Genomic DNA, 16508 nt, shown 5'->3' with positions numbered 1-16508 from the left:
TACCGCACAACTGCTTACGATAAATGCAATAAAACTTTTGATGACTTTAGAATAGTTTCAGGTAGCTTTTATACCAAAACAGCCCGAGACACCGACGTAGACTGGTTTAGTTTGCCAACAAGCGTATGGCCCAATGAATGAATGGGCGGTTGGATGAATTCAATGTGTCACACATCACTCTCTGCATGTACGCCCTTCTCCAGTGTATGCCTTGTGTTGGCCCTTTTCCATTCGACCAAAATGACAAAAAACAAGATTTGAGCAAAGACAAAAAAGAGACTTTCAAAATTGTTAGATTAGAGTTACAAATGACCTTCAAGAGATGGTCATTTTGCAAATCCCATTCCCGCACCGCCAGACACACTGCTCCAGTAAGCTCTGCCGGCACACTGTGAATATAAGATTTCGGTAGATGCTAGGTATGGCGTTTTTGCATTCCTCACTTTTACCAGCCGAAGTGCGATTATAATAATTTGAGAATACAAATTTAAGTCAAATAAGTCATCAACATGGTCTATTCCCGAAAAGCTTGTGCTACTAATCTGCTGTTGTTAAATCCGGATGGAAATGTGTGCAAATATCTTTTCCATTTCGATAGTATTAAGTAAAGTCTAAAGGGTGTTGCAAATAAGCGTTGAGGAAATGAGAGTCAAATTAAGAAGGGATATAAAACCTCTTTGACATGTCGATTTTAGTCAATTTAGGCTAAATTGGATGATCTTAAAAGTTCTAAAATATGCAAGCATTCCAAATTTGTATTAAATTTATGGTTTTTTGTTAGAAAGTGGTTAAAGCATAAAATATAAAATATGGGAGTAAATTTATGTCCGATTTACAAAAAAAAAAAAAAAATGGGAAATTAATTCTTATTTTTTGTTCTCGAGATCGAAATCGTAAGATGTTGTTGAATTGGGGCTGTACCATAAAGTACTCTGGTTCAAATAAACTGGAAGACAGACATGACCAAATATATAACACTAGTAAATACCCATTACTTCGTATGCGAAAAAATGGATTTAAATTAAGTGGATTTATGTGGGACCCGAACACACGAAATTGTACCAAACTTAGTATCTTTTAGTAAGATTTTATTGGTTGTTAGTTTAATAAAAACAAAGAACATTGGTCGCGTGCGCTAGAGCACCTTCTTGCTCAGCTATATTTTAGAAAAAATGTAAGTTTTACCTTTCTCGAACAATTTAATTTAATAATAATAAAAATAATAATAATAGTAACAATTAAAAACACCAAAGTTCGGCCGGGACGAAGTTTTAATATCCTCCACAATTTGGAAAGAACTTACAAATTTAAATAAATCGTCGAAAGATACCATTTAAATGAAAACCGTTATATGGAGCTATACGAAGATGAGGACCTGCATACATAATTTTTTTGTCACAGATTGTGTTTGTGTGTTTTTTAATACGAAATTTGACACAGTTCGGATGAATAATGCCGCTACAATGATCAAAATATCGAATATTGGGAGGTACCGCCATGAGGGCTATACAAAAACGATATAATACATTTTCGAACTTAACCTGCCTACTGGCAAAATACACTTTGTGCTAAATTTTAGTCTTCTATCTAAATTCGCTCGAAAGATAGCGTGACTACAACAGACAGACGGACATCTCTAGATCGACTTATAATTTTACGCTGATGAAGATTATATATATTGTTAAGTACATATTTCGAGGTTGTAGCGGTTAATAATATACACCCGAAAGTATGGTGGAGGGTATAAAAAGTTTAATAATTTAGATACAAAAAATGTTTTTTTTTTTACAAGCATAAACATAACACAGGGAGCAATACCTCGTGCCGAAAAATCGAAACAAATTACGTTTTCTCTGTAAAATCTTCTTCGAAAAACTGGCGACATTTCTAAAGAGTTACTTCTCCCAAGCACAATTTTCTTTCGAGTTTGTAAAGATTTGCTTCTTATTTTGTTCTTAATTTCTAGTTTTGAATAAATGTTGTTATTTTGTCATTTATTGTTGAGAGACACTTGGCAGGGAAATGTCTTGGTTCCGCCTAAATCAAGGCCTATGTAAGGTCGACCAAGAAGACTAGTACTTGGTAGTTTTTGCACTGTTGTGATTTCTTTTTATTCAAATCATATGTTTTTTGGCAGAAAACAGAGTTGTCAGATAGGCTTACTGATCGACCTCATGTAGGCCATGGCCTAAATCGTAGCATGATATCTTGTCAAATTACACTGCATAGAAAACAAATTCCACTCTTTGACTTGTGTACTTACAATGAATTCATAAATATAAATTTTGACAATGAGATGTTGTCAAATGAACTATTTTAAAAAAATTGTTAATATATGATTGCATGACTTTACCTTCTTAATTCTATCATGATCACGTGTTTCTTTTCATAATGAAGATTCCTTATATTTATTTAAATATTTAGTACACGGTAACCCTAACATTTGTTTTCGTTCAGTTTTTCTTGTGCTTCCATTCTCATCAGTTGCCGGCTTGATTGTCCGTAGTCGCGTTTCGTGAATTCGTTCTTTTAACTAAAAAAGTTGCAATTAAAGAAATAAATTGTGAAAAATATCAATTGAAAATCGCAAAACAAATGAAATTCAGTCAAATTCCGATAAAGAAATTAAAAAAAATGTTTTGTCATATCATTTTTATTTGTTGATGTTTGTTTATTGTTGCAGTGTGTGTGTGTTTTTTTGGTGGCTTGCCACAAGAGAAAGAGAAAAAAGGGAGAGAGAGAGTATTAATAAGTATCTTTGTGGTGCATAAGTTGATGTCAGTTTATGTTAAAATCATGGCAGAAGAATACAGGTAGATGCATCAACGCTTGGGAGCATTGATATGTCAAAAAAAATGTAAATGTTTTGCCAAATATAAGTAGATTTTTATATGTTTTCTTATACTACGTCATTCGGATGCTATTATAATTCGCGTTTTCAACAATTTTTACAAATTTAAATAATTTTTCATTCAATATTTTCAATTCCAAAATTGGTTTGTCAGTTCATTGTCCCAGCAGCTACGTCGACGCGTCTACCTATGTTCTTCTACCATGGTTAAGATTTAAGCAATCATAAGTTTTGCAATAATCTACCGTGTTTCGTTGTCGTTGTTAAATTGATCTCCGTCCTGTGGGGAGAATACCGCTTAGGAATGAAAACATTGGAAAGTGAAGGTAAGTTTTAAGTTTATTTAAGTGTTACCACATTGCTTATTGGCATTATGTTGTGTTTAGGGATAATGATCACTTCAAAATTTTACAGCATGCTTATGTTTTTTTGCCCTGATTACGGGAACATATTGTTAGGAAACAACCTGGTTATCGGGGAAACACTTGGCTACTTGTAGGGAAACCCCCATTTTTTCAACCCACCGGTTATGCTGAAGTTAGTTGGTTTATTATACCTATTAATGGGTTATTTGGCTCAAACAGCTCCCAAGCTCCCAAGCTGGGATTTTCTTACACGCAGGGTAATAACGTGATTAATTTTACCACACTCCATTTTCTGTTTTGTAATTCATATTTTACAATCGAATACCATCTTCTCATATCAGCCTTTATATTTTCCATTCTGAAAAATGAATCCAACAAATGTTAATCTGCGAAACACCCATTTAGCACACACTTTATTCGCTGAGCAGACATTATGCATCGCTTATGATGCAATTAAATGTGTGTCTGTGCGTATTAAATGTCTTTGTTAACGGTTAAATCAGTTCATGAATGACTCTGTCTTGCAGTCCGTCGTCTGCTTGGACATCCGATAGCCATATAAATGCATATGTTTGTAAATGTATGAAATTGATGTCAGGTGTGACAAACAAATAATTATGTCGTCATTCTTTAAACGGATAAGAAACAATGTGAAACGTAGACGAGGTTTAATAAATGGCAAAATAAGTATTTATGAATGGAAGTCGATCAGTTGAAATAAGTAGATTTAAAAAATCAATTTTTGAGGAGCATACTCATGAATGAAAAATTAGTTTGGATTGGCTATCTTTTTAGAAAAAAAGTAAAAGGTTGGCTTGTGGAGTTAAATGGAACTCTAGGAAAAATAATATTCTGTCATTACTAAACTATATTAACCCAAACTGAATATATTCTTCTATCTGGCCATGGTATCGAAAGTGTCCATGTACATCATCTTTCTGCTATCCATGACATAATGGAGAACGAGGTAAAACCGTTGTTAAAACTGAAGCCAGAATGCATTACTCAAAGTGTTACTTGCTTAATTGCATGAAAAGTGATATGGCCAAACAGACGCTAGACATGCACCAATAATTCAAAGCAAACCCCCCAACCCAAAACAAACAAATTAAGTGCTGGCTCTCGGTGCACTGAGCGCAGCTTCCATGAATTGGATGACATTTTGCGCCGTGCATATGTGCGAGATTGTATCTTCATCAGATTACAGAAAAATGGCTAGCCATCGTTTAAGAGATTTTCGTAAGATTGGCCGGCCAGTCGCGCTGGGATGTTGCTCCTGCTCAAACAGCAAAGGTGTTGCAGTCCGCACAACAACAACAGGCAACCGTGAACTTTTACATAGGGACCGCTAAGCGATCCTAACTAATGTCCTTTGGTGGCTGACACATGATTATAGATGAGGTTGTCTTCAATACTAGTACAGGAATCGATTTTATAGTACGTGATTCCTGCGGCATGCACAAATTAAATAAGACAAAAAGGTGCAGGTAGATTGGAGCACAATATTAATTCAAGAGAGTGCTTGAACAGTGAATTGGTAAAGGAACTGTCTGAAATAAAAATGATGTTTACAAGTTGAAACGTGTTGGTGTAACTGAGAAAAAAGAGTTCTGAGATTGGAATTGGAAAGTGTGTGTTTTTTATATAAATATAAATAACAAACATAAATACAACACTGAAAATAACAATTTTAAAAGACCCGGGATGATAATTATCTCAATGTTAAGCATAGTGTTTACTCTGTTTTGATACACTCCGCTCAAAGGGACAATGTCACGAAAAAATCAAATTAGTTGTTCAAATTTTACACATTGACCGATATTCTTCTCATGGAGAATATGTCTAAGGCCATCCAGAATGTGCAGTTCCGCTATATGGAACACACGTCGAAAAGTGACCAATATTGTGCATATTTCGTAGGACGAATTTCCATTTCGATTATATATCCTTCTATAGAAATAAGTTGCATTGCGTTGGTCATTGATGTTCTCTGGAATGAGTGAACCGATTTTGGCCATTTGGCCATCTGAAAATCAACCAGTTAAGTGAACACAATTGGTTGATCATCAGATGACTTTTCAACTTGTAATAGTAATAAGTTTGTAGTAAGTTGAAAAGTAATGCAGGAATGAACATTTTCCCATTGCCTTGCTCATCCCCATATTAAAATAGTTAGTTGGCGTAAAGGAAATAAATCAAAAGGAAAGACAAGGCTAATCTTAAATTGACAGCAGTTGCAGCCAACAATTTTTAGCAAGATATATTTTTTTTTACATAAACAAGTCATGCGATTACAATATATATATGGGCTAAATAATTCACTTTAATTCTAAGTACTCTTTAAAATATGCATTAAACGCTGAAACAACGGGCCAGCAACGCGGACCGGGTCAGCTAGTATTTTACAATTAAATCCTCGCACATATATATACCCACTCTCATGCTTGTGGTGGTGTAGGATATTCAATTCGACAACAAATGAGATGTTATGCTGTTTTGAGAGATGCAGGGGGACAAAACATAAAAGTCGTCTACTTTTACCCAGCAGCGACAACAACAACAACAGTGGAAAATTGCACAAGTCTTCCGGCATGCCGTACACAACATAGTAGTCCTCTGGTGTAATAAAACAGATCCTTTCTTTTCCTATTGTTGTTTCGTAGTTTTTTTCATTTGGTTTCGGATGTGTACGTCTGTGCTTTGTGTGTTTCTTTTTTTATTACTTTCAGCGAAAGTTATTCTGTGCCATTGCGAAATGCTTTTTGTATTACAGCTGAAAAGAAATGGCTCGAGTCCTGTATGTCATAAAAGGACCTCGTGAGCACACATAGACGTCCTCATGTTTGCAGGACTACTTCTCAATTTACAAATTAAATAGTTGATGCCATTGCTGGTGTGCACCATCGGTCGTGTGGTACAGCAGCGCTCCGCATGCCTTGAAGTGAATAACTTAAAGCCTGGCAAGGCAAGCAGATGTAGGTTGCGGAATTCAAAAGGCACACATAAATAGTCAAGTAGTTTCCTTTTCGAATTATTTCGTATTCTGCTAAAAAGTCCACTCTCCTTGAAGTCATGTGGAGAGTGTAAATTGGAAATGTTTGCAGGAAATTTAATAAAAAATGTTGTTGTAATATTAAAGAGTGATGTACATTTCGTAATAATTGTGGACGATGTAGAGCACCAAACATTGCTGCCTCGCCACCTTTGTGGCAATTATGCCATTAAATGCTACCACATTAGGGAATTCGTTCAATGTCCTGACATGTTAAACTACATTCCAGGTATTTCTATTTTAGTTTCTGTTGTTGTGTTTTTCATTCGAATTCATTTCCATGTATAACAATACTCGAGGATTTTCCTTCCGCATTTTCCCCAGAGTGTTGTTAACGCCAGCAGAGTGAGAGTTGTGTTTGAATATCGTCGATGGCCTTTTTTTGTCGCTTACAAATGTTGTGCGTTTCAGACATTTCAGCATCAATTGAAAATGTTCAAGTATGGAAAGCTACCCACCAACCATTGGCAAACGTACTGTGGCAGGATGTGTGCTGGGGATAGAAGGGTGTGTTGTGGCCCAAATATTCCAACACTACAACGATGCTGCTTGGTTTTCCATGGGATCAAAATGGTATTTTCCGCATTGCGGCGTAAAGGAAATGTTTGGGTTGGGGACAACTGATTTGTACAGCCACAGCCGAAATCAAATCAATGCGGGAGTTCTATAAGTTTCCTCATTGGGAAAATTGAAGTGAATTTTCAAATGATGATAAAATGTTACTTTTTGTTATGGGAAAAAGAAGTCATTTTATAAAGTGTTAGTTAAAATAACACAGCAGGTTCTTTAAAGCGAGCATAGTACTTGAGTTATCCTAAATTCACATGACAAGATTATATTATATTTAATATTGATTACTGAACGTATTTACTATTCTTTATCCGAAATTTAAAATATACTAATTCAAAAACCCACTTTCCACTCGTTTGTAAAAAAGTTATCTTTTTAACAAATTTACAAATATTGAATTCGTTAAAGGGTTCGATTTTTAATGTCAGACTATGTTTAACATAAACACTAGAAAGCGGTACCGACTGGCAGAGGTGGGAGTAATATGATGTATCCAGGAAAAAATCATATGTGGATGTCACCTTTTCAAAAATTTATTTTCATTCGGTCCCCATTTTTTATATTTTTCACCAGAATATTTTTACTAAACATTTTTTATCGTCTATGCAACGGCAAATAAAAATGTGCGTATTCTGAATTTAAATTATTAGAATATAAAGAATCCCCCTGGTGACGAATATAGAAAATTTAGTCAGTACAGAATTCAACTCAATATTCACAGGTGGCCCCAAAGTAAACTTTCGATGTTTTTTGGTTGTGATCGTGGTACAATGAATACAAGGTAGGCTAACTTTGAAAAAAAATTGGAAGTATAGAGGTCTACCTGTTTGGCTTGTAATGTCAGAATTAGTATCAACACAATAAAAACTCAAACAACTTGTTGCATTTATTTTGAACAAATACTTGAAAACCGCGAAAACTGAATAAAAGGTCAACGTTTCTTTTCAAAATCATGTTCTATATATCTCTAAAGGTTTATTTCGCTACAAAAACTGTAGATTTTGTCGATGCATATGTTGCTATAAGCATTTTGAAAAGAATACACACACATAAACAAATGAAGTTGACATATTTAGCCAGAAAAATAAAAAAATTAAAATCATATGGTAGTTCTGCCCTACCTTGAATTCATTGTACCATGGTTGTAATTAAAAAACATTGAAAAGCTTTGATTATTCTTGTGGATTATTATTATTTGTTCATTCATTTTTTTTTTTACATCAAGTCGAGAATATGATGTCATTTGTCGATTGAGCCCTTTTTATGGCATTTTCCATCACTTTGGCCAAAACTTCCGGCGATAGGTCCTCACATCGTTGTATATATATTATCTTTAAGAGTTGAACGAGTCTGAGGCTTGTTGACATAAACCCGCGACTTCAAAAAGCCCCACAAAAAGATGACTGTAGCGGTAAAAACAGCGATCTTTCTGGCCAGTGAAAATCGCCAAAACGGGAGATTAGGCACTCGGGAAATGCATCCTTAAGCACATCGATTGTGGCACGTGCAGTGTGCACCGTTGCACCATCTTGTTGGAATCACATGTTTTCCAGTACCAACTCATCAAGTTGCGGCAAAAAGATCATTGTTTTATAGAGCTCATCATTCACAGTAGCCGTTTGGCCCGCGACGTCATCAGAAAAAAAGGCGTCTTCGATGATTCCTCCAGCGAAAACAGCACACAGCACAAGTCACTATAGACTTTGTGCGGGTGTAATGGCTCTTCGTGGAGCGGATTTCAATGTCCAATAAACATGAAGTTTGCTTATATACGTACCCGTTAAGATGGAAATGTACATCATTCATTATTATTTTTGATGAAGAATAATCTTCTTCTTTGTGGTGGTTATGGATGGCTTGATCATATGTTAGACCCGACTGCGGGACAGCAGCTAACAGCTGATGCACCATTTGGACTTTTTACGGAAACATCTTCAAATCTTGTACCAAAATACGCAGTAATGACAACGGCGCTTCCATGACATCCTTGGCTACAGCAGCAACATTCTCTGCAGAAAGCATACTCCGGTGTTTGCCACGCCTGGCAGCATCTTTCGTTGTACCAGGGTGAGACGAGCGGGTAAACGTCGCAGTGTTTCACCAGCAGGCGTTGAACGGCCAGGAAATCTGGGACGAAATTCACGTTGTGCCATAGTCACCGACCGATTATTGGTATTGGTTGCGAGACACTTATAGCCATGATGTACCTCCCTTCAAGTTGGGGAGCGCAGACCTAGATATAAATGTTCAAACCGATTTTCACTGTTAATAATTTTTAATATGCAAACATGTAACTAAAAAACCAGAAATGCCTAAAGCTCTCTGAAAACATTCTGGATGTCGAAGATCAGAGGTTATCGATTTGATCCATTATTTGTTCCAAATTTCAATGCTCATATTTCATATTGTAGCTTCTTTCTAGATTTCAACCGTGCCCTAGTGTAATATTTATATCCTTAAATCTCTCACTTCCGGCAGCATCTCCTAAGTTGTGAAAAATTTGTAGCCATTGTTTTCACTTGTTGATTTGCATGAAAATATGCTTCTATCCTTATTGGCCAACTCTTCAAGAATGTGCAATCATTATAAATCTCCTTCATATTGCAAGTAGTCATTAAGTGTTAAGCGTATTGGAGAACAAGTGACCTCGGAGTATTGCATCGAGATGACTTTCACATCTTATCCGCTTGCGAGCAGATTATTGCAAGCATGTGCAAACATTTTACACATGCTCATCTCCAGTAATGACGTCGAGAGTAGTGCTTGCCAGATTTACAGTTGCCACCGACAATTCCATGGAATGCACTCAGCACTGTGTGCTGAGCTGTGGTGGTGGTGCTTGCCATGCTGTTGGCATTTTACCTGGTTCCCTTTGCATCTACGTTTGCCACGTCATAGTGACGTTGTCGCGACTTAACAAAGACTGATGATGGGAGGATGTGCTCTTGCATTAACGTAACTGTTTGTCATTGTGATTGCAGGAGTAGTCTGTGACGGGATTCCACATACACATATATAAACTGACGTGTGTGAGTGTGTATGTGGATAAAACAAGATTTGTATTCGCTAGCGGTTATCACTGAATATATCTGCGAGAATGTGTGTAAATGTGCCACAATCATTCATTTATGCATATCATTTGCATAATGGTTTGTATGGGCAAACACTCACACACATACACACCTTGCACACATACACAACAAAAGCAAGGCGGCATATGTGTGAGTGTTCATCTAAATGGTGTTTGTTTATTGGGTTGTAAAGACAGTCGATTTAAATGACTGCGAAATGGCTTGTTGTATACCATGATATTGCCCCGAATTGAAATCTAACACCTGATAGCTAATAAGAGGATTTTGAAAGAGTTACCCTATTTAAGTATGGTTGGTATTAGTTTTTGAATTTGAATAAAGAATTTCGTATACATCTATTCCACTAATTTTTCTGTTCATTAAAATCATTCATAAATATGTATTTCACCTCCATTAAATGCGTTGACAGGTAAAACGGCCCATGTTAATGTATATCGCAGAAATATACAATATAAATAAAAATATGTACATGTGTTCATGGTGCTGCTGGCTGAATTGCAATATACAACTGGAAGAGCAGGCATATCCAATCTATATGCCAGAGAAAATTTTCAATTTAAATTCTGTTTCGATGAAAGCGCTGATGGGTGTGATTTTATTTATAATGTCAGTTTGTTTGTATTTTTTTGGGAGGGGATACGAAATATTAATTGAATTCATCCAATTCGCTTCAACGAACAAGAGATTATTATTCGTATAGCCTGAACAAGGAATTATTTTTAATAACTATTTTCAAAGACTCCACTTTTTTATGTTTTTAAGTTTTCAAATAAATTTTATTTCATTCAAAATTGTAGAAAAAACATGTAACACTACTCTTTTCAATATACTACAATATAGTACATGCTAACAATGTCCCCACTCCTCCTTCATTCTCCACCATTTTTTCAATCTGTTTCGTTTCTATTTCTGTTTTAATTTTTTTAATATCCATTGGAGAATTGCTCTGCACAAGGATTCTCCCTGCAATTGTCAATAATTGCAGAACATTGTTGCACTTTATTGTGCCGTGGAATGGACGTGAATGGGGCAAAGTTATTCGTTCTGGGGAAGTCGTTTCAAATGCAATTATAACCACATTATTGCGGTCGTTTAGCATTCGTGGTTATTGCCATCAACCCCTTTCGACTGACCAACTGTGTGTTTAGATGGAAAAAATCGTACTTTGTTGAGAAGAAGAAGGAGAACAGCATAAGGGAGACACGACAATATAGATAACAAGTAAAGAAAGTCGTAAAGTCGGGCGGGGCCGACTTTATGATACCCTACACCACTTTGCTAATTTAGTAGAGCTCCGCATAATAATTAAAAGTTTTTATTGGAGAATTCAATCATACACTATGATTATAATTATAATTTAAATTTCAAAGGTACTAAATTTGTATCTTTTAAATTCGGACTTGAAATGTCCATTTGGTGCGAAATTAATTTGAAATCGGATAAAATATATATGGGAACTATATCCAAATCGGAACCGATCTCGATAAAATTTGGCAAAGATATTTCTGAGCTGTATTTGATATAATTCCCTGAATATCGTAGTTTCGGAGTGCATATTACGGCTGTGGGTAACAAATATATCAAATCGGATGAACAGTATATATGGGAGCTATAGCTATATCTGAACCGATCTTCACCAAATTTGACATACTAGCTTCTAGAATCAATTCGGTCGTAAGTGCCAAATTTCATCCAATTTGGCAAATATTAGACGTTTGGTGCACAATAAAAAGTAAATCGGACGAAGTTATATATGGGAGCTATATACAAATCTGAACCGATCTCGATAAAATTTAGCAAATGTATTTCTGGACTGTATTTGATATATTTCCCCAAATATTGTTGTTACAGAGTGCATATTACGGCTACGGAGGACAAAAATAACAAATCGGATGAACAATATATATGGGAGCTATAGCTATATCTGAACCGATTTCGATCAAATTTAGCACACTTATTTTCAAGTCCAATCTGATCGTACGTGCAAAATTTCATACTATTCGGACTGATATTACACGTTTAGTGCACAATTAAAGGCAAATCGGACGAAGATATATATGGGAGCTATATCTAAATTTTGACCGATTATCTCCAATTTCAATAGGGTTCGTCCTTGGGCCAAACAAGTGATTTGTGCAAAATTTCATCTGGATAGGGCAATAAATGCGAACTGTACTTTGTTTACAAAAATACATGGACAGACGGACGGACGGACGGACGGACGGACGGACGGACAGACGGACGGACGGACATGCATAAATCGACTCAGAATGTGATTCTATGCAGATCATCAAAAGGAACTATGGGTCTATCTCGTTTCCTTTTGCCTGTTACAAACAAATGCACAAAGACATAATACCCTGACCACCTTGTGGTGTAGGGTATAAAAACGAGTAGAAAACAAGACGACTGGGAATTTTAAATTGTAAACAAATATTGTTAGGGAGCGGAACGTTGCTGAACGTACACCGAGTGATGCGGCCAAGAAGCAGAAATGTGAAAGATTTTATGTTTATTTACTTTTTAGAAAATTTTGTAGTTTTCGTTTTAATCATGAACAAAGGTAAAGTTGTGAGTACTTTTGGTTGGGTCAAATTTACAATTTGATTTTGGAAGTTTTGCAAATAATTTAAATATATCTTTTTTTGATAATTGGAAGCATTGCTTGCCGTGTGTAATTTTTTGTGTATTAGATTTTATATGCAAGTTTGTCTTCCTTGATGGAATTTGATTTCATTATTTCCTCGAGATAAGTAAAGATAATATAACCACATCGCTTCGTCTGTTATAAACATTCGAGCATATTTTTGGATTGTTTATAATGTCTAATTATAAGCTTGTTTTCATAAATTGCGATAATATTAAATTTTTGTAACACATAGGTAAAAACATTTTCCAAGGAGTATCGTTTTGTAATTGCCGCCTTTACAGTATTCTGCCAACTCTCCGAGTACTAATGAGCATAGGATTTCGTCCTAGTGCCAAAAGCCCTCTCTGTTACTTTCATCACTGCAACGCATACAGTAAGCACATTTAAAGTTTTTTCTACAAAAAGGATAATTTTTGGATACTGTAAAACTTCTTCTTACTCCTCAGCAAGCCTACATTATTCAGTATCATCATCTCCATCCGGATGTTAAAGTGACCCACTATAAATATATGATGAGTCGGTTCTTGAAATGTCTTAAATTAATTAAATTTTGCCAATTCCAAAATTTAGAGAGTTAACTTATTCTATTAGTCGTGCGATAATGACATTTCTAAGTGCCCAATGCTTACGTCGTTAGACTCAGATCGGGGTCTAAATAATTGGACTTAGCACAAATAGTGTAACATATAGAAATACACAGTAGTATTTACACCCCTTTAGACCATACCTTCATTCAAAAATTGCCTGAAGCTTAATCTCCGAGGGTCCTAAAATCGTTGTAAGGCCATACGTCTCTGTTGGCAATATGATAAGCTGTGACACACAGAGCTGCTTGTTCCTCTACAAAGAAACTTAATGACCATACTTTTAGAGTGATGTTCCTTTTTGATCTCATGACCTACATAGTTTCTGTTCAACTAGTGCCACCGGCATGGTTTGTCATCTAGAATGTGCGACATAAATAATTGAGGTCCTAGGTTGTTAGCAAATAGTTCCGAGGTACTTGGTGTTCCGAAGATATCCCTCAGAGAGGCGCCATCCTGCGTTAACAGCAATCAAATAATCCATTTGCCTGTGAAAAACTCTGTTTTAGATAGATCTACTTCATCAATGCGCAAACTGTGCTTTGGTATTGATTTCTCTTACGCTCGTTTGTGGTATCTTGACCAACAGGAAAATACCCGTTTTTCTTAATTTTTGGAAATAATTGGTGTTTTTTCACCACACTTGATTAACTTTTGACTTCTAATCATTAAAAATAGTAAACACGTTGCAAACATCTGCTTTTGGGACTTCAAAATTTTCCTTACCCCTTTGAATATTTCATTTGCTATTGAACATTTAATTATCTCGGTGTATGTATATGTGCCAACGATACTGGCAAGACTAATTGTAACCAAAGGATTATTCTACTCGTTTGAATTGGGGTTTAAATTATTCAGTTATTACCAATCAATTAAATCATTTTTGGCTTTTAAATTGCTCGGCCATTTTAAAGTAGATTCCCTAAACTTGCTATCGGTTACCTAATGACTTGAGTTAATCGTCTTTGCCCAATGTTTTCATGAAAGAAACGAAACTTGTAATTAAAAGTAATTTATTAATGGTGTTTTGATAAATTGAGGGAAGTATCCTACCAAGGGGAAGTGGTTTCCTCAAAAGTGTCTTAAGAGGCAATGAGTTCTTTTACTTAAAGTTATTGTATATTGCATCGAGAAATGGTGTGGGGACCCTTTAAATTATAATATATGCCCATGGTGGTTCCTTCCCCCACTCAACAAATCCTTTCGTCAATTATATAAATATCAGCAACATAAATATGAAATTCATATTCGGACGCGATTCCTTCAACAGTTCGGCAACATAAGTACCAACATGGCATTCGAGAACTTCTACCAAACGAACAGCGTGGAAAATTTTAAAATGTTCTGGTTTCTATGGCGTCTTTTGGGTTTCAGGGGATTCCAGAATAAATACGCCAACATCGTACACAATTTGGTCTTGCATGTTGCCATTAGTTTTTGGTATCCAATGCACCTGACCCTGGGCCTGTTAAGTTTGCCTAACCAGGGTGAAATTTTCAAAAATCTGTCCATAACCATCACCTGCATTGTGTGCAGCATGAAACAGCTTTTCCTGCGCTGGAAGATTCGACAGATGCACGACATTGAGATGTTATTTCTGGAATTGGATGCCAGTGTTGAGAGTCGGCAAGAGTATCACTTTTTCACCAACGGACCCAGAAAGCACGCCCAGTGGATTACCAAATTGTACTGTACATGTTACATGGGCGCCAATGTTGCGGCCATAACGATGGTGATGCTGGACTCGCAGAGAAGACTTATGTATCCGGCTTGGTTCCCGTTTGATTGGAGTTCTTCTTCGCAGGTTTACTGGGCGGTGTTGATGTATCAGTTTATGGGTGTCACCACCCAAATCGTTCAGAATTTGGTGAATGATGCTCCGGCAGGGGTGCTGCTTTGTTTGATCAGTGGCCATGTCCGTTTGTTGGGCATGCGAGTGTCCAGAATTGGCCATGACTCGAAGAAAACTGAAAATGAGAATCTTGCGGATTTGGGAAAGTGTGTCGAAGACCATAAAAGACTCATTAAGTATATAGAATAGAGAGGCTAGCATCAGAATTTCTCAGAAATATTGTTTTGGTTTCAGGTTATTTAAGCTGGTCGAAGACACCCAGTCTTATGTGCAGTTGATTTTGTACATTTCCGGCGGACTCAACATTTGTGTCGCCGTCGTCTATTTGATATTCTTCGTCGAAAGTTTGACAGCATATCTCTATTATTCCGCGTTCATTCTGGCAATTACCATCGAAATATATCCGAGCTACTACTACGGCAGCAGTTGCCAACAGGAATTCAACGATCTAAGCTATGCCATATTCTGCAGCAATTGGTTGGAGCAACCAAAGCGTTTCCACAAAAACATGAGAATTTTTGTGGAGAGCACATTGCCCAAAGTCACGATGACGGCTGGAGGAATTGTAAGGATGCAAATCGAAAATTTCTTTGCCATTTGCAAAATGGCTTATTCTTTGTTTACTCTGATCAGAAGTATTAAATAGATGTGACTAAGAGATAAATCAGTTACAATTTTGAAACTATCTAATTGCACAATTGTAGTAGAATGCACCATGAATTCACTTGGATATTTAAGTGTTGGAAAATTACGAATCAACATTAATCAGTCATGTTATGCACATTAAATGGCATATGGGATAGAAAGCTTTCAATGCAGTTAAGGTGTTTTTTATTTTTACATTAACAAATATCCACTCCCAGTACAAAAATATTATTATTTTAGCAAGTGTATGTCGCACGTATTAGCTATATTTTGACCGTCTAAAACGCAGTTAAATAAGTATTTTTTATCGACTTTGGTCAGTAAAAGCTTTTATATAAGTACTTGTACTTGACAACCCAATTCGTGCGAAACGTTATTGGGAAAATAATAGGTTGCTAAACAGATCTGTAGTGAGTATTTCTTTTGCTGCGCTTTCATGCAATTACTACATGCGAACTTGGTTGCTTCCATTTATCATTTGTATTTTCAAGTTTCCAAGTCCATGTGGGATTAGTAATAAGAAATGCTGTCATAAATTCAAAATTGTTAGTGAAACTTATCCATTTATGTATAGTTTACAATTTTTGTGTATCCGTACCTTTTTTACTCCTTGAGAGAACTACTTTGCCCAAAGTGTACGAAAACGGAAAAGTGAAAATGTCAAAATGTCCATCAAACAATTTAAAAGTATCAGGCAATGTTCGATAAATTAAATATATTTCGACTTCTATTATGATTATTCAAATGGTTGACCCTCTATGGAGTAGGTTCCTAAATAAATATGATATAAATATTGCGACTTGCCAGGTTTGGACTATATCAAATACTTCTTTCACTTTATATGACA

The 16508-nt window shown here is 36.0% G+C and overlaps 1 protein-coding gene across 1 annotated transcript; it reads left to right on the top strand.

The window, feature by feature from the left end:
• Positions 1-13091: 13091 nt before the first annotated feature.
• LOC131802054 (odorant receptor 33a-like) lies at positions 13092-15928 on the top strand. The gene is made up of 2 exons (XM_059121400.1): positions 13092-15192; positions 15251-15928. Exons 1-2 carry the CDS (start codon positions 14456-14458, stop codon positions 15660-15662), a joined length of 1149 nt encoding a protein of 382 aa, XP_058977383.1. The 5' UTR covers positions 13092-14455; the 3' UTR covers positions 15663-15928.
• The last annotated feature ends 580 nt before the right edge of the window (positions 15929-16508 follow it).

Source organism: Musca domestica, unplaced genomic scaffold (genome assembly GCF_030504385.1).
Source record: "Musca domestica strain aabys unplaced genomic scaffold, Musca_domestica.polishedcontigs.V.1.1 19, whole genome shotgun sequence".
In the NCBI taxonomy this organism is placed as follows: domain Eukaryota; kingdom Metazoa; phylum Arthropoda; class Insecta; order Diptera; family Muscidae; genus Musca; species Musca domestica.
Note: the sequence above shows the minus strand (reverse complement) of the source record. Positions and strands in the feature narration are given on the sequence as shown.

Coding starts and splice junctions, on each gene's coding strand:
- LOC131802054 (XM_059121400.1), top strand. CDS start 14,456: ATGGCATTCGAGAACTTCTACCAAACGAACAGCGTGGAAAATTTTAAA. Junction 15,193..15,250: donor GACCATAAAAGACTCATTAA/GTATATAGAATA, acceptor TTTTGGTTTCAG/GTTATTTAAGCTGGTCGAAG.